Genomic DNA, 19,507 nt, shown 5'->3' on the forward strand with positions numbered 1-19,507 from the left:
AGTCCAAGCCCCAGGACTAGCAATAAATAAATTGTAACTGTGTATGCAGATCTATGCACACCATAAATATAGTAGTCTGCATCCCTTGGTAGACCATATATCTGTCCCATGTAAAACCAAAGCATGCAAAGTGAAAAAAATATATATATTTATATATGTGTTATTTTTTAATCCTGCTGAAAAGGGATATATGCATGACTCAGCTGGGTGCTTACACCTGTAATCCTAGCCACTCAGGAGAATAGGCTCTTTGGATCATGGTTCAAAGCCAACCATGACTCTTATTTTTTCAGTTAATCATTAAAAATATCAAAGCAGAGCTGTGACTCAAATGACAGAACACCAGCCTTAAGCTAAAAAGCTAAGGGACCGTGCCAAGGCCCTGAGTATAAGCTCCAGTACAATCACAAACACACACACTCACACAAAAGATATGAAAAATACATGACTAGTTATGATACTAATTTAGTAATGAAGAAACAAAACAAAACACATTTTTCTTTATACCACCTCAAGGACCAGCCCCCCTCCAAGACTGTCCAATGTGGTTAATTCTCCTTTCTAATCATTGAAAAGGTTATAGATGCAACATTATCATTCTCAGCTACTTAAAAGCAAATCTTTTCTGACTGGTAGCAGTTATTTATCTGTAAAACTGTATCCAGTTCCTCTCCAAGGATGCAGGAGGATTTGTGGAATTGCATATAATTATAAGTGACCATATGCAGAAGGCTAAGGAAAAGTCGACCAATAAATAAATACCAAGACAAGAAAAATACTTTGTAAAGGGAAATACCTTCCCTTTTGACTTAAGAAAGCCTGTTGAATATATGTCAAACTTATAATCTCTATAACTTAGATATATATTACATGATTCATATACAGGCCAAATTCCCACAGGTTCTGAGCAGGGCAGTGTAATATGACATTGCATATTTCATATCTTGAACATGTTTGCGTTCCTATCTACTGGTCTAGACTGCTCATGTTGGTAATTAAAATTATTTACAATTTTATTTTCAGCATCCTATATCCTCTTTACTGCTTTGCAATTTACTTCTTTCCTCTGACCAAAAATAAAATTTGATTTTTTTTTTTCCTTCTCTGGGGGCCTCCTGTTTCTGTCATGTTCTATAAGTTGTAGGTGACAGCTGTTCCTGCTCTTTCATTCTCATCTATCTTCTCATCTATTTTCAACCATCATCTTTTGGATAAAATTAATAATCTGAAATGAAAAATATTAACTTTCTCAGAATTTGGCCTGGGCCATCCACTTTTTCATAGCTGAAATCCTTGAACATCTGGCTAGCATCCCTGGCAGAAGTAAATATTCTTTTGTCATTTCTCTCTTGCAGTTTGTGGAGATGAATGCACAGGTGTTCTTCTTGGTGACCTGGCTCGCTTGGAGCAGATGGCCATGAACATCAACCTCACAGGCCCACTGCCTGCTCCGTATAAAATCCTGTACGGTATTGAAAATACAACTCAGGAACTAAGGGTAGGTTGGAGCAGTAACAGCCAGGGCTAGAGCCAAGATGACAGATGCATCCCAAGAGATATTGCCTATAATTGGTACAAGCTTTTTCTACTGCCCCGAATCAAGGGAAGCAGCTGTTAGGCAAGTTCAGAGACTTTATAAACTCTAATGTGAAGAATGCTATTAAAAGCAAATCATCTCAGATACCCAGCCCCCACTTGCTCACATTGTTTTGCCTAAATCAGTTTTATTATGTGACTTAAATATGTACAAACATTAAAATCAGGTATGGACTACTTATTCTTATAGCTCCATAAAGTCAAAACAAATTAATACTTATGAAAGCCTAAAAAACTAATAAAATTCAAATTAATACCATTAATCTAAAATAACATGATTTGGGGTTTCTTGCAACAAGAATAAGATATTGACTACTTCCCCTACAGGTTCTTGCCTCTGCATGGGAGAGATGGTGACTCACTTCCCTCCCTTCCCACAGTGAATACAAAGTACTGCTTGCAAGGAGTCTTGAAATGGCATTGGACATTACTTGACAAATGCATGTAACTTCTGTCCTCAAGTATCCTAGGTTCATACACACATACAAATGTGAACCCTGAGATCAGATGGCAGACTGTTTCTCATATGCCTATGCTAGAATCTTAGAAAGCTTGCATTACTACTGAAAGTTACTGTCAAATTTAAAACCCAAAGTTAAAGATCTCATGAGACTTTCAAAGTACTTCTACAAGCACTGATTTGAGACAAGGTATTCTAAAACTTTATTAAAAATTTTAGGCCTTAGTGAGATAGAAAACAATGTTGAGGGAATTTGGGGTTGTTCTTAAATGACACCTAGTGGTTAATTTTGCCCTCTCAGTCAATTATCATTAAGCATTTATTGAGAAATTATAGAATGACACAGGGTTGTACTTCTTTCCCTTGGTATTTCTGGCCTCTCACAGTATTGTTTCTACCCTCAGAAAGCTTAGCATTCATGTGGCTAAAGAAATATTAGGCAAAAATTAAGAAATTCGCTGTAACGTAATTACTATATGTTTAATAAAGATTTGAAGCTCACTAAAGTACAAATATTGGGGGGAAATCAGTGACATTCAGGGTTACTAAGAAATGTACCACTAATGACAACAAAGTTTTGTTGGAATTTGAAGGATAAACCTATTTTCTGTTTTATTTCTTTGAAGCAGGATCTTACTATGCAGCCCCTCTGGCCTCAAACTCATAATACTCCTTGCCTCAGCCTTCCAAATTCTAGGATTATAAGAGTATACTACCTTGTCCTACTTTTAAAACTATGTTAACAGGAAGATCAGTATTCATGAAGACTAGTGGAAGAAATCAGTTTTATTCAGTAGTTAATGGCAGACACTTGTCTGAGGAATATATTCTTTAGCTATGACCAGAGCCTTATTGTTATTCCTGCTTTCCAGAGAAAACTGGTATGAGAGCAAGATTAAAACTTACTGAGAAGCTAAGCAATTAAACTCTTATAAAGATTATCATGCATAACTCTTATGGAAACCTCACGAATTAAGAGTTTTCATGGACTGAATGTGTCTTTTCCCCTCCTCTGGGCTGCAATAATGAGATATCACAGGTAGTTCACTTTTTAGCAAGAAAAGGTTATTTTGCAAAGTACAGGCAGCTGGGAAGCCCAAGGAAGAACCAAAATTTGTGGTTGGGGTAGAGATATCCTTCTTCACACTCTATGCCTTCTTGTGTGCTCATGAGGTAGAAGAAAGGATTAGGTAACTCTCTGAATTACCTTTAATCAGGATAGGATTCCAAACATGAGGACTCCAACCTCATTACCTAACCTTCTCCCCAAGGCCCTTCATCCTAATTGTCACCCAAGGAACTATCATTTCAACATAGGCCAGCACCTGTAGAGAAGAAAATATTCCCTAACAAAACAACTCATAACATTCAATAAGATGGCATTTTAAAGGGTATAATTAGGAAGTATCAGGGTTACATAGGCCCTCATGTTAGTATCCTTATATGAACACTATATATAGGGGTTATAAGGGTTAGTGTCCTTGTAACAGTCTGAGAGAGAGAGAGAGAGAGAGAGGATTGACTGGCCCTCATAAGACATCAAATTTGTGAACACCTTGATCTTTAATTTCTAACTTCCAAAACTGAATAATTTATTCCAGACACCCATGCCAGGGCATTTTCTTTTCTTATAGCAGTTTGTGTTAACTAAATCAGAAATAGTATTGTATGGGGTACCAGGTTAAATGATTGCAAAAGTGTAGAGTTGGGTTTGAATAGGATCAGTACAGCTTCAGGGCCTGTGAGAATGAACTTGTCTTTGCAAACTTCACAGAGATAAAAGTACTTATTTGAGAGGACTCAGCCAGCTAAAGGAGACACACACACACACACACACACACACACACACACACACACACACACACACACACACCCTTGCTGGCCCCAGTCCATACAAACTCTTGCCACCGAATTGTGCCTGAGAAAGTCATAGGCAAAGGGGTTTCCCATCTGGCAAATATTAGAAGTCAGGCCTGCTAGTGAAAGATAGGCAGGAGACCTGAGTAGTGCAGAGAAATACAAAGGATTATCTTGAAAGGTGGGTAGAGGACTCCAAGTTTACCCAGTGGTCTCAGTATTCGGGGATATAAAGAATTTTCGCAGAAAGAATGCTGACCAGTTATCCTCTGGTTACATAGAAAAAAAAATTATGAAGGAAAGACATTACATTAGAAAAGAAAACATTTAAATTGGATACATATTTTTAATAATACTTAAGCAATGGATGCCAAAGTACAGAAACTTCCATGGAAGAGATTCTAATCTGTGGACCTCATCCTAGCCAAAATATCTCCAAGTTAATCCACATGACCTTGAGATTCTTTCACTTCCAATATATCCTGATACTGTGTTTAGGTTATTCCATTTTGCATCTATTATTTGGAGTCTGTGGATCTCGGTTTAATATTTTAACACCGTCAGCAAGTTAGGGGCTCTCTTTGCCAAGTTATTTTCATCACATCAGTATTCATCAGGTCCCAGACAAAAGACCACTAAGATCCCACATGCGATAGGAAATGTCAAGTCTTGGCAACTATAGACAGTAAACACCATGAAGTGTTGTGGAGTGTCTTAGTACGAAGGTCTAAGGAATAGCATAGCATTTAGACTTGTGCTAGTCAACTGAGGTAGGTTCCAAAAAGTGGAAGTGGGTACTCCATTGGGCTGTTAGAAGGGCTACTGTTCTTTGTCTTACCGACTGACTTCCCTGTTGAATTGGAGTAGGCACTTTAAAGAATCAAATGGTTTACTGAATGCTACCCACCCCTGATTGTGGAATCTTGTTCAAAATTTTAATACTCTTTAAGCCACACTTTGCCCATTTCCTAAATGGAGTAATATTTATCTCATAGAGTTTGTGTAAGAATTAAGTGAAAAAAAATAAACAAAACAGAAAAGCTTTGTACATAGTAATTTCTCAATAAATGACTGTAATTTGTGCTATTTGCCTGAGTAATTGGCATGGCAGTCAGTAGATAAGTGCCTCCTTGAAGTAGTTTCTCTATTTTCTTTCCTTGAAGGTGAAAATGCTATGTTCTTTGTGTATGTAAGAAAAATGTGTTCTGTTCAACCCTATGATTACTGAAAAACCATTTGCTAAAATATATATGGTCTAAAATCTCTTTCCAGCACCTTCTCTCACCTCAGCGAGCCCCAGAGAAGCTCATTCAGTTGGCAGAGGGCAATCTGAATACACTTGTGATGGAAATGAATGAGCTTCTGAACAGAGTAAGTAGGAAAAATCATGAATCTACCTGAAGCAGATAATCTTAGGAAATTAATTTTCTGTCCCAAGCATGGTGGTGCATGTCTGTAGTGCCAGTTACTCTGGAGGTGAAGTTAGAAAGATTACAACCTTATCTGAGGATAAACCCATGGCAAAAGCACTAGGTTCTCTCTGAAAAATAAATGATACATGCAAAAAGAGATAATGGAATCACTCAAGTGATAGCACACTTGTCTAGCAAATGCCAGCCTTAAGTTCAAGCCCAATACTACTGCTGTACATATGTATATTGTGTGCATACATATGCATGTATGGGTATGGGTATTTGTGAGCACATGTGAATTATTTTCCTTAGAAATTCAGGAATTCTGGAATGTTGTTTCTTTTCCGCATCCCCAAAGCAGCCTATGAAGTAGGTAAATTGTAACTTGTTACTTCTGCTTCAAATCAAATCTTAAAACCCCAGTAACCTTCCTCCTTCACCACAGACACACCACAGACACACTACACACACACATACACACACACACACACACACACAGAGTAAAAAATCAAGGTTGAGATGCTTGAGAAGTATGAAAGATAAAAACTCAAAATGATAGTGTATTTTGAGAATTATCTTGCAGCCTACATAGTAATATTTTTTAGGAATTTAAACTTTCAAAGTTCCTCTCCTTGATTATGTAAAAAGAAAAAAAGGCAAGCAAATGTCAATGCTACGTTGTCTTTAATCTCCTCATAGAATTTTTGCATTCGCATAAAATAATATCTAAATCAGTACTCCTAAACAAAAAGAAGAAATGTCTTTTATTGCAAAACTCCAAAAGTTAGATGCCCTGTAAAATCAGACTTTAAAATCCACACTGCATTTATCAGACTTCTTCCCCAGCAAAACATTTCAAATTTCAGAACTGCATGAGGGATCCTGACAGTTCTTTTTGCTGTTAGATAATGAAAAACAGCACAAAGGCCGCCATCTTGTGGTCAGAAATATTCATAAGCAAGACAATTGGCTTGCAATGGAAGGATTAAATTTAAGCTGAACAGAACAAAGAATACTGGTGCTAGAGGATCTGAGAGATCCCTACACCTGTTTTGTATTTTTTTAAAGACTTACTTCAGTCCACATCTATGAAATGAACTAATTGTGGCCATCCAGGTCCCAAAACACCAGGGACCGAAAGAAAAAGGACCCAGCTCCCTTCCCATGAGCTAGGACATCACTGACACAAACTGCTATTGTATAGAATTCACTAGAATGACAGTTTCTCAGACCCCTTCCTGATGACTTTGACAATTGTGACAAATTGACATGTTCTGTAAGCTGTCCCTACACCAGAGTTTGGCTTTTGTTTTTCTCTTGATTATAATGGAGTCAGAAGGTTTTGTGAGAATGACCTCCATTTTTACCACACCGTGTCAAGAATCCATGTAACCTGTATATCTTATTGCTGCTGCTGTTAACCTTGACCACCTAGCTGAGATGGTGTTTGCCAGATTTTTCTCACTTTAAAATTGCTCTTTACTCTCTTTTTATTCTATCTGCCCATTCTTTGGAGTCTGGGTTCTTAAAGTACTGAAGGCAAAATCTTAATCCTTCAAGGTAAAGGGGAAATAAAAATATATGAAATGAAAAATGAAATATATAGGAAATGAAAATTAACTTTGTCTCTAGTACATTTATATCTAAAAATATAGCTGACTTTAAGATCATAAATATTCACATCAATATAACCTATTATCACTTTCCTTGTGATCAAATATGTGGTAATCAAAAGACAAGTTGATCATAATTAGAGGACTAGATGACTTAATAGCCAAAACCATTTAGGTTAGCATGCCAAATACCATTATGGAAAATCTTGTAACTGAGATATAGAATAAGTTCAACGATCACAAATTCCTTGTTGTTCATGACCATATAAGAGGGCACACAGCCTCACACTAGAACTACATACTGCATATTGGAATTATCTGATGCCAGATCTTGGGTCCACAGGTTGCCATGCAATACAGCCGAAGGACTGAGATTTTTTTTTGGTTGTGGGACTTGAACTCATGGCCTGGGAGCTGTCCCTGAACTGTTTTGCTCAAGGCTAGCACCCTACCACTTTTCACCACAGCACCACTTCTGGTTTTCTGGTGGGTAGCTGGAGATAAGAGTCTCACGGACTTTCCTGCCCAGGCTGGCATTGAACCATGATTCTTAGATCTCAGCCTCCTGAGTAGCTTGGATTTCAGGCCTGAGCCACCAACACTCAGCCAACAGCACAACACTGCTCATGGCTCCTTTCTAAAGTAAAGCCATTTTTCCTGCCAATTTTTAAGATGACCATTCTTATTTCTACTTTTTATTCCCTAACCAATCACTTCAAGACCTTTTTTTCAATTTGTTAATGTAAGTAGCAAGTTTCATCCTGCATAGCTGGTGTAGGAGCTAGGTGCACCTTTCTTTCAAGATTTTATGCTTTCTGTTTTTCATGGAGAAATCTACTTCCCCATTGTTTCTGGGTAAAAAAGAATAGGATTCCTCAAAAGGTATTTAGTACTCTTTGATTCTGCAAATACTAAAATGAAATGTTATATAACATCTATCTTTTTCAATGTATTCATTTATTGCTATTTTGTTTCCTTATTTTGGAATATAGGCTTCTTGAGAATGTAAAATCATATTTTGTACATTTAAAGTGCCCAGCTATAAAGGAACACTGGGATTTCTATGAAAAGTCTACATTTCTCTAAAGCTACTATTCTCAGCTATTCAGTAGCCCTCTACCAAAACTATATTTACAAGCTAACCAATAATCAAGTAGTCATTGAATCCAGTGGACTCCACATTATTTTACTTGACCTCCCTATAGCAATTGCCCATTTTGATCCTTCCTGATAGACTCTTCCCACTATTTTATTCTTAAATCTGCTCTTTCATTCTCAGGCTCTTCATCTGCCCATTCTTCAGATGACATTCCTTGGGTCTAGTACAGGCCACATCTCCTCCATTCTACATATAAACTAATTTTTTAACTTCTTTATTGTCAAAGTGATGTATAAAGGGGTTACTGTAAACTAATTCTTTCACAGGACAAACTTCATTCTTCTGCTTCAGTCTCTTGTATCTAGTTACCAAATGGCTATTGCAAACCAAACTCATCTTTCCTTTGAATTTTTATCATAGCTTTCCACTGGGTTTAGAATGGCTCCTGGGGCTTTCTTATTGTAGTCTCAACTTCCCAGCTTCATCTGTCATCTCTACTCTTGGTGTGGGCATCTATATCTCTGGGTATTGACTGTGCAGACCACAACATTGTCCATCATTCCTTTTTCTTCCTCATGGTCCTCCACCCCACTTGTTACTAATGTTGCCAAATCTTTAATTTAGCATACAGCTTTCATCTCCAGTAACCGACCTCATCTGTCTCATAATCCTTAGTTTGATATTTCTAGGTTACTTGTCTCTGCTTTTAGTCTTGCTCTTTCCATCTCTTCTACTGGATGTCAAGAATAAGTATTTACTATTGCAGATGTGGAGCAGTCACCACAATGCTTCAACTCCCTGATTTAGGAGGGCCAGAAACCCTGCCCTGACCCACATCTCTCACTATTCTTGTCTCTGACCATCTGCCCCCCACACCCAGCCAAATATCCTCTCCTACCATGGAGCTTTGAAGGTAAATATACTTCCCTCTACATCTTAAATTCCCTTAAGTCCAGTTTACTTTCAAATGTCAGCACTAAAAGCAGCCCGTGGCTATATAGTTAGCTGATATTCTTTCTGAGATAATCACCATAAACCCTATGGTGTTTTTTCCTCAGGCTTGTAATTATAAATTAATTTGCATGATCATTTAACAATTAACTCTCTGCCACCACCAGACTATAAGCTCCAAAAGGCAGGTAACTATTTCTGTTTATTGTTGTTGTAGTCAGGTTTTATTTTAGGGTTATTTCTCCTTTTATTTTTTTGAGTTTTGGTTTGTTGTTTTGTTTTGTTTTGCTTTGATTTTTTGCTTCCTGTGGTATTACTGAAATCATGTATCTAGAAAGTTTTTAGTATGTGTTTAATGAATTGACGTTAAATGATTGAATAATAGCTGTGGAATAACCAGGTGAAGAGCAACAACTTCAAAATAAGCATTTAAAAAAGTATCCTTAAATATATTAAATAAGGCCCATATTTATAGTTAATTAATTTGGATAAATTCCTTTTGTGTGAAAAATGTCACTTAAATGTATATATTTTATAATAGAATGATATGTAACAGATTGAATATCTAAATTTGGTTTTGTTTAACTTATAACTACCCATTGATAACTCACTTTTAATGATAATAAAGAATATTAAAATGGCAAAACTTGTTAAACAATTTAAGTGAGGGAGCGTTATGTTTTTTGGTGTTTTTTTTTTTTTTTTTTTTTTTTTGTCAGTTCTGGGCTTGTACTCAGGGCCTGAGGCCTGAGCACTGTCCCTGGCTTCTTTTTGCTCAAGGCTAGCACTCTGCCACTTGAGCCACAGCACCTCTTTTGGCCGTTTTCTATGTATGTGGTGCTGGGGAATTGAACCCAGGGCTTCATGTATAAGAAGCAAGCACTCTTGCCACGAGGCCATTTTCCCAGCCCCAGGAGCATTATGTTTTCAAAATGTTTTGTTTATATCGTTTAAAGGTGCAAGTTGCTAATATTGTCCTTTATTTCTACTCTTAAATTTTGAAAGAGAAATATATATATACATATATATTCATATGTATTTGACTTGGGACTCCTGAAACTGCAATTCTTGAAATATCTAAGGAAAATATTCTACTTGTAAGTGGCTCCTCCCATCCTCCCACAAGATCCAGTGGTTGCTTCCTGCCTCTTCCTGTGTTGATGGTTCAAACATTTGTTAGAGGAGTGCTTCATTGCCACTTAGATATACAGGATACTTTGTGTTTCAAGATGACCCTTGAGACTATCATAAAAAAATGATTCGATCTGAAATTTAATTTTAGCAAGAAGCCGTATGAGTCTGCACATGTGAAAGTAGATGGCATTTAAGCAGGGTTGTCTATTCACTAGTTAGATTTACTCCATTAGATTCTAGTTTACCATAAAGAAGGCAGAAGATGAAAAATATTAGTCATACCCAGCCATGAAAGTGAGGTGCCACTTTTAAGATGCACAGTGAGAACCCTTTGAGCAAAAGGAAGAAGTTGCAGCTACAGTGTTCAGAAGTAAGTTCATGTGTGTCTAATAGTTAATACATGCTGCCTAGACATAAATGCTCAAAAGTGAAACTGAGAAAAAAAGAAAAGAAAGACCTGGGTGAGTAAAGTTAAATCAAAAGCAGGAGAGATATATATGTACAAGGAACAGTATAAAGAATCATTTCTAAAGAACTACTGGAAAGATTGCAGTAGAAGCAGGAGGATATAAAACAAAGAAAACCAAAGAGCAAGAATGAAAGGAAAGTTATGTAATATAATAGGATAAACTCAAAGATATTTTTCAAATTCTCAAAAGACAAGATAATAGTGAATAAGAAGGAATATGACTAAGAAATAGGGATAGTAATTTCATAAAACACAGAAAGAACCAAACTGAATGTCACAGCTCCTACTAGGTATTATTTAGCATTCACCTGTAATATTGTCAACAATCTGTCTTGGGCGAACCTAAGTTTTCTTACGAATTTCACTTTTATGATGATTCCACAATGATTCCACTATCACTCACGATTACCCACAGCATTTGTCATAGGTTTCCTTGATGAAATCTTTCCTGGGCTTTTTGTAACCACAATGACTCAACTTAACTACTGTGTGTTGAGATACAATCTTAAAAAAAAAAAAAGATGATAATCAAATATCAACTTCGTGTTTCCTTACTGCAGGAGAAATAAATTAATGAACTTTTTCAACTGTATCAGTAGCATGATTCACTATGAAGCATGGGGAACTTCAGAAGAGCAATTCATTTAAAAATCCTTTAACTCCAATAATTTCCCATCCCAGATGCTCAGCTTTTTCATGCTTTTCTGTCTATGTAGGTATTAGCTAATTAAAAAATAGGGATTGGAAGACAAAATATAAAATAGTAATGAGACAATCAATGTGTGTTTTCCTACCACTCCCTTAAGTGTGAACTCAGGCAAGTCTTTTAGCCTCTTCTACTTTCCACTGCATAAAAGCAGGGCTGGTGCTCTCTGCCTATCTTTAAAGATGGGAAGAGCAATGGGGACCCAAGAGAGTAAACCCTTCAGAACAGGCACATCAATCCAGAGGATGGCTGAGATAGACTGTCAGCCTGTCATTTAGAGTGCTAATCCACATAAGTGAATGCTTTCAGTGCCAGGAAAATTTCTCCTATTCCCCTGGCGCCCACGTGGAGAGAAAGAGATTTTTCCTCTGTAAATCCATGCACTGGCTCTGAAGACTGCCCACCCACTCCCTCTACCTTGGCGCTAGCCAGCCCGAAACTGTGTAATCAGAGCCCACGCTTTGAATTACCAAGCGGCCAGTGGTTGAACTCATTGCAGTGATGATTGGAGGTCCGCAGGCTTGGATCTCCTCCCAAGCACTCAGCTGCAGCTCTTAAGCAGCGGTTCTGTGTGAAGCTCGGAGAAATGCCTGGGAAAATGTTAAAACCACATTTGCTGGCAAGCTTAGTATTGGGCATATGGTCAGTTTGTGTAGCATTGGGAATCCTCCATCAGTCTTCAGAACTTCGATGGGATGGAAGTTTCTCTGATGCTCATTGTGCCAGCCAATCACCCACTGTCTTGGCCCCGCTGCCAGTTGCCAGGCACCGTGCCTCGTATATTTTTGGAATAAAAAGAGGTTATGACCAAATTCTAGTTTCCAAGGATAGAGATTAGACAGACATGGTAAAACACCTAACCAAGTAACTACTCATTTTAGTCATAAATGACAGTTTATAAAAGAAAAGAAAACTAAGAAAGGAAAGCATGAGTCTATCCTATTAGGCAGGTTTGGCTGTAGAAAAGTTGGGACTGAGATGAAAACTTGAAAGCATAATTTATTTTTTCATAAAAGAAGTCAAAAATCCATAATATAATCAAAAAAGATAGACAAGATATGATAATGAGATTAGGAAAATTATTGTAGTAGCTGTTTACCTACATGCAGAGAATGGTTGCTGTAATTTAGGCATGGTACTAGCATACAGATAGAAAGAAATAAGCAAACATTTACTCTCTAAGAGTTTTCCTTTTATTTGGAAAGGAATAAGTCATTGCTTATTCACCAAAATGAAATAGGATACTCTGAAATGCATACTGCTAATGAGGACTTTGGTTTGAAACTATCCAAGCAGGATAGTGAGTGAGACTCTTATCTTTAATTACCAAAAGGCTGGAAATGGAGCAGTGAGGCAAGAGACAGAGTTATAGGCTTGAGCAAACAAGCCCAACGACAGCACCTAAGCCACAAATACAGGCAAACCCCTGGACTGGCACACGTGTATGTGCGTGCACACACACACACACACACACACACACACACATACACACATTAAAAAAAACACATGGTCTTTCTTACACACAGTGGGTAAGATTCTTGACATCTTATCATTGTAAAACCCATAATTAAATAGAATGTTAATGACAGTACTTATACATTATTGTATAAATACAGTAGGCTAGAAGAAAAAATGAATATGCTCTTGATCATGCAAAATATCAAATATCAAAAACAACATATTGATATACATTTGTTTTTAAAAAGATGTTCTTTAATTGCTAATAAGAACTTGCAAATTTAATGGTCTGAATATTTATGTAAGTTATGATGATTTGGTAAAATAGAGAAGATATGAAAAAGCAAAAATATATAAGTTGAATAAATTAAAATGTCCTTTTCTGTATAATCAGAAAAATTTGTGTTGTGATCTACTGATGCTTAAGAAAAGGTGGTCGAGGATGACAACATTGCAAGTTAAGCTCTTTGTGGTTTTCCATGATATGCAGAATGAAGAGTGATTGAAAACTGTCTTTTAAAAACTAGGGTGTGTACATGAATGTGTGAGAGTAGAAAGACAGACAGACAAAAAGACAAAAAGAGAGATCCATCTGAGCCTTAAATGAAAGCATGTTGAGAACCACGTTTAAGGAAATAACTAAAACGTAGTTGTAATATCTGTAACAAAAACAGAGACTTTAGAAACTCAGGAACTGCACACACAATTACTTTCAAATTTACTCTGAAGATGGAAATCATCACATGATTAGTAATTAGAAGAATAAATCCAAAACATTAAATACAATGATTAACAGTCTCCAAACGATTGTGTGTATCACTGCAAACTATAAACAAGAGTTAACATTTTTAATAAATTCTTCTTTTTCATTCTTGTGATGTTAACACTAGCTTTTTTTTTTTTTTGGCCAGTCCTGGGCCTTGGACTCAGGGCCTGAGCACTGTCCCTGGCTTCTTCCCGCTCAAGGCTAGCACTCTGCCACTTGAGCCACAGCGCCGCTTCTGGCCGTTTTCTGTATATGTGGTGCTGGGGAATCGAACCTAGGGCCTCGTGTATCCGAGGCAGGCACTCTTGCCACTAGGCTATATCCCCAGCCCAACACTAGCTTTTTGAAGATGATAATGGACGTTATATTCTGTATTTTATACAAAACTTTGAAAACTTTCATGATAAGCATCTCGCTGTCTTTCAGAAATAAAAAAAAAATGCAGAACATTTTCTGTAGCATCTCCTGCCTTACATGTGCTGCTGAGGCATTTAGTTCTACTTAATATCCATCTCTATGGATAAAATTTTAAATTTTTCTGGTTATACTGCCATGAAAGCACTGTATCACAAAAGCATCAGTATCTGTCAATGTGAACATCATCCTATATTAGATTGAGGCAGTTTATGATTCTCTGATTTATTATCTATAGGTAGAATACTTATACAATTTTAGTGAAACAGAAATCATATTTACATAATATATACACATGGAAAAGTTAAAGTAACCTTACATCAATACATTCCAAACTTTATACTATCTTTTAAAGATATGTTGAACATCACGTGTGTGCGTGCATGCGCACACACACAGACACATAAATACACACATACCCCATTTGTATTTGACTATGCTGTACCTTAACTATTAACATATCCAGTGCTCACTGTTGTGTTAGATGGCATTTTCAGTGCAATCAAAAGTGAGTAGATGTCCTTCAGGAAGTGAAACTACTTGGATAACTCTGTTTTATTGTACTGGTGATGATAGATAGTTCTGTGGTTAATTACCATAGTTCTGGTTATTTAATATGAGAAATTCAGCATTTATTCTCCTTTAATGTCTTATTGGTAACTTTGAAGTGTTATAAAGCAAGCATTTACTCCTGAGTAGCTAAGCACTTCCTCATCTTTGTTTCTTTAATTAACGTATTGATCTAAACTGAATCTGTAGGATCAAGCTTATTGAGACAGACTGCTTATTCCTCCCTCAAGAGATCATTACTGCACTCCACATGTTTTCAGTAAATAAAATATGGACAAAACTGTAACATGTGGAGGCTGAAGATTCTGTTAAAGACTTTTGGCAATTGTACCTTGACAATATTTTTAAAATAATCTTTCTTGATCATTTTTCTGTGCCATTGCCTATAATCAGGGTCTTTAAAGACCAAATACAGCTCTCTTATTTCCATTTAATGGAAGAAGTAATTAAGTTTAATTGTATACTTGAGCTCAGGGGGTTATTTCCAGGACATCTGATCAATAATTCATTGATTGCCTTTAGCTCGAAGTAAAATTTGAAAGAAAATGTAGCCAGTGGGAGTTTATCTAGCTGTAGCTTCATCATCTCCATTAATTTTGCTTTTCTTGAATTTGTATCATTAGGCTACAAAAGTGACAGCAGATGGTGAGCAAACAGGCCAGGACGCTGAGAGGACCAAGTCCAGAGCAAAGTCCTTGGAAGAATTTGTTAAGGAGCTTGTGCAGGATGCAGAAGGTATCGGAGAAATCAGCCTATAGTCATTATTTCTTCCAATAGAGAAATCAAGGAATGGGATGCATAGAGCTACTATTCTTCTCATAAGAGATGACATTTTCTAAAGTCAAGTGCTAGGTTTTGAAAAGTATTTCGGTGAAGATATTGAAGAGCATTATCTGCTGAAAATGCTGAGTGAGTAATTATGAATGCCACACAGAAGTCAATTCTTGAAGTATGGTTAACATAGTTCATGAAAAACCTATGTTTTTATTCAAAACTATGAAAATATTTTCCTGTAAAAGAAGTTACCCTTTATCATTCTACTTGATATATGAAAGCAGTTCTTTAATTTCTCAAAATGTCCTTCCAAATACTGGTTATAGGTTATCCATAAACACCTGTTTCTTGGGCTTTAGATGTGCTGCTTTGCTAGCAGCTCCCCAGCCATTATTTCCTTAGAAATAAAGGTTTTGGTGGCCGTATCGTCATTGTTGTTTGTTTTTCTTGGGCTTTCATGGGGCCTGAACTCAGGGCCTGGGCTCTGTCCCTGAGCCTCTCTGCTCTCAAGGCTGGTGCTCTACCACTTGAGCCACAGTGCCACTTCAGCTATTTCTCTGTAGCTTATTGGCTATAAGAGTCTCATTGCCTTCATGGACTAGCTCTGAACTGTGACGCTCAGATTTCAGCTTCTTCCGTCTCTAGGATTATAGGTGCAAACCACCAGTGCCTGGCTGGAATCAGTTCTTATCATACCACAATTGATGTTAAAGTGGAATCTTTTGGAGGCAAAATCCCAGACAAAGAAATATCTAATGAAAAGAGATCATATTCACCATTGTAAAATTAAAAACAGCTCTTAAATATTTGAAAGTATATATTAAATATGGCTACATATTAAGAAAACTTTAAAACGTTTGTTTATATTTTTGTGAGTATTTTTTGTTTTCTATGAGCTTGTACATTCTTGATATTTTGCTTTTTGATAAAATGAAATGAATCAGGATGTGAGCAAAGCTTCAGGGCAGATTCTGAGTGTTTCCTGAGGCCTTGCTGGCTGAGAAGACACAGAAACATATTCCCCACTGCAAGAAGCAGCCGTTATTTCATCCAAGGCCTGTTCTGAAGCAGAACATATCAGGATCTGACAAAGAAATTACTTGTGCTGGAAAAAATATCAGTTAACTAATTGTGGTTTGTTCTCTGTTAAATGAAATTGTTTTGCATTCAGTGGTCTTATATTCAATGAACGCTCCTTCAAAATACCCCCTCTTGCCAAAAACTGAGCAAAGAAACCTCAGAACTAAACAACTGCATAGATCAATTAGACCTAACCAACCTCAACAGAATATTCCATCCTGCAACATCAGAATATACATTCTTCTTGACAACACATGCAATATTCTACAAAATAGATCACATTTTAGGGCATAAAGCAAATCTGTACAAATTCAGAAATACTGAAATCATTCCCTGCATTCTCTCAGACCACAATGGAATAAAATTAGATTTCAACTCAAAAAGCAACTACAGAAAATCTGACAACTCATGGTGACTGAACAATACATTGCTGAACCACCAGTGGGTCATCGAAGAAATTAGAACAGAAATTCAAATGTTAGTGGCATTAAACCAAGATCTGCACACAAAGTACCAGTTCCATTGTGACACAGCAAAGGCAGTACTCAGATGAAAATTTATAGCTCTGAGTGCCTACATGAACAAACCAGAGAAATATTAATTCAACAATTTAAGGAAGCACCTTAAGCTCCTTGAAAGAGAACAAGCCAAACCCCAAGCCAATAGAGAGAAGCAAATAATTAAAATTAAATCAGAATTAAACAATTTAGAGTAAAAATAAAAACAGAATCAACAAAACAAAGACTTGGTTCTTTGAAAAAATTAAAAACATAGACACCTGTAGCAAATCTGACCAAGAAACAAAGACAGCACACCCAAATAACTAAGATCAGATATGAAACTGGAAACATCACCACAGAAACAACCAAGATTCAGAATATAATAAAGCAATATTTTGCAAACCTATATGCTAATGAACTTGAGAACCTGGAAGAAATGGATGAATTCCAAGCAAAAACTGATATGCCCAAACTTAACAATGAAGATTTAAACTTGCTAAACTGACTCATATCCAGCAAAGAAATAGAAACTGCAATAAGAGATCTCCCACTCATGAAACGCCCAGGTCCAGATGCACTCACAGCAGAATTCTATAAGGCCTTCAAAACAGAACTCACACCAACATTTCTCAAACTCTTCAATGAAATTGAAAGTGAAAGTTTGCTACCAAACACATGTTATGATGCCAATATAACCCTTATCCCAGAACCAAACAAGGACTCATCAAAGAAAGAAAACTATAGAACCATTTCCTTGATGAACATCGATGCAAAATTTCTCAACAAAGTTCTAGACAATCAACTTCAAGAAGTCATGAAAACAAAATCATACACTATGATCAAACTGAATTCATTCCAGGGATGCAAAGCTGGTTCAATATGCAAATGTCAATCAACGTAATCTACCACACCAACCAGAACAAGGTCAAGAATCACATATTATTTTGCTAGATGTGGAGAAAGCATTTAATAAAATCAAGCTACCAATTTATGATAAAAAAAACTTTGCAGAAACTAGGATTCCAGGGAAGATTCCTGAATATCACAAAAGCTGTCTATGACAAACCCACAGCAAGCATTATACTTAATGGTGAAAAGTTAAAGCCATTTCCTCTAAAATCAGGAACAAGACAAAGTTTTCTTCTCTCTCCTCTCCTCTTCAACATAGTACTAAAATTCCTAGCCAAAGCAATAAGGCAAGAGGAAGACAGAAGGGGGATCCAAATAGGAAAAGATGAAGTTAAACGCTCTCTCTTTGAAGACAACATGATCCTGTATCTAAAGAACCCCATGGATTCAACTCCCAAGTTACTTGAGCTGATCCAAAACTTTGGCAAAATAGCAGGGTATAAAATAAATCCTCAAAAACCACTGGCTTTTATATATGCCAACAACCCGAAGAGCAACGCTGAAATCAGGAAATCAACTCCCTTTGCAATAGCCATAAAATACTTGGGAATAACCTTAACCAAAGAAGTGTAAGATCACTATGATGAGAACTTTAGAAACCTGAAAAGGAAATTAAGGCAGAATTTAGGAAATGGAAAAGCTTCCCATGCTCCTGGATTGGGAGGATTAGCATTGTGAAAATGGCAATACTGCCAAAGGCTATCTACAAATTCAATGCAATACCCATCAATATCTCAACACCATTCTTTAATGAAATAGAGGAAGCAATGCAGAAAATCATTTGGCACAATAAAAGACCCCAGATAGCAAACACAATCCTAAGTAGAACAGTGCTGTAAAATTTTCAATACCAAATTTCAAGCTGTATTACAAAACTATAGTAATAAAAACAGCTTGGTATCGGCACAAGAACAGACCTGAGGATCAATGGACAGAACTAAAGACCCAGAAATGAACCTGCAGACCTATGGGTACTTAATCTTTGATAAAGGAGCTAAAAAAATAGGATGAAAGAAAGAAAACCTCTTCAACAAACGGTGCTGGCAAAACTGGATCAATACCTGGAACAAACTAAAACTAGATCCTTATATATCATTCTGCACGAAATCAATTCCAAATGGATCAAAGACCTTGAAGTAAAATCAGATACCCTGAAAACACTGCAAGAAGGAATAGGAGAAACACTTGGGCTTCTAGGCACAGGACTAAACTTCCTTAACAACTGTAACCCCTCTGTACTTCACTTTGACAATAAAGAAAGATACCCCCTCCCCTCCCCCTATACAATTGCAAATTCCACTGCAAATAGGGCATTTTCTCTCCATGCAGCTCTCTGATGCTGCAGTTAACACTCTAGGAACTTTCTTATTTTTCCATCTGAAATCTCAAACTCAAAGGATCATCCTTTCAGCTCATTTTAAAATCTTTACAATGTATTTATATATAAAAGTATATTCTGACACATACTTTAGTAGACTCTAGTATCAGAAATGCTTACTTTCTTCCCGGTACTGAGCTCTCTGCCTTCCAACCCACAGATACACAGATCCCTGGCTATTTCTTTGTTCAATGTAATTTTTGTTTTCCAAATGCCAAGGTCTCTGGTTATTATCACTTAGTTTGTGCATCATAGAAAGTATTAATAGGGGGAACTGTGGAGAGAGTATTTCACCCAGACGATTCCCGTTTTCCAAGTTCTCTTAAGTCTACTCACTAGACTTAAAAAGTTTATCCTTCAT

General features: G+C 36.7%; 1 protein-coding gene across 1 annotated transcript in view; it reads left to right on the forward strand.

Annotated features, from left to right (window-relative positions):
* Lama2 (laminin subunit alpha 2) overlaps window positions 1-19,507 on the forward strand; it is a 547,138-nt gene that overhangs the window by 415,446 nt on the left and 112,185 nt on the right. The window contains exons 33-35 of the mRNA XM_048354062.1: window positions 1,356-1,498; window positions 5,186-5,284; window positions 15,129-15,240. Of these exons, the coding sequence (XP_048210019.1) occupies window positions 1,356-1,498; window positions 5,186-5,284; window positions 15,129-15,240 (354 nt within the window). The remainder of the gene's footprint in view (window positions 1-1,355; window positions 1,499-5,185; window positions 5,285-15,128; window positions 15,241-19,507) is intronic.

This window comes from Perognathus longimembris, chromosome 9, assembly GCF_023159225.1.
Source record: "Perognathus longimembris pacificus isolate PPM17 chromosome 9, ASM2315922v1, whole genome shotgun sequence".
NCBI lineage: Eukaryota > Metazoa > Chordata > Mammalia > Rodentia > Heteromyidae > Perognathus > Perognathus longimembris.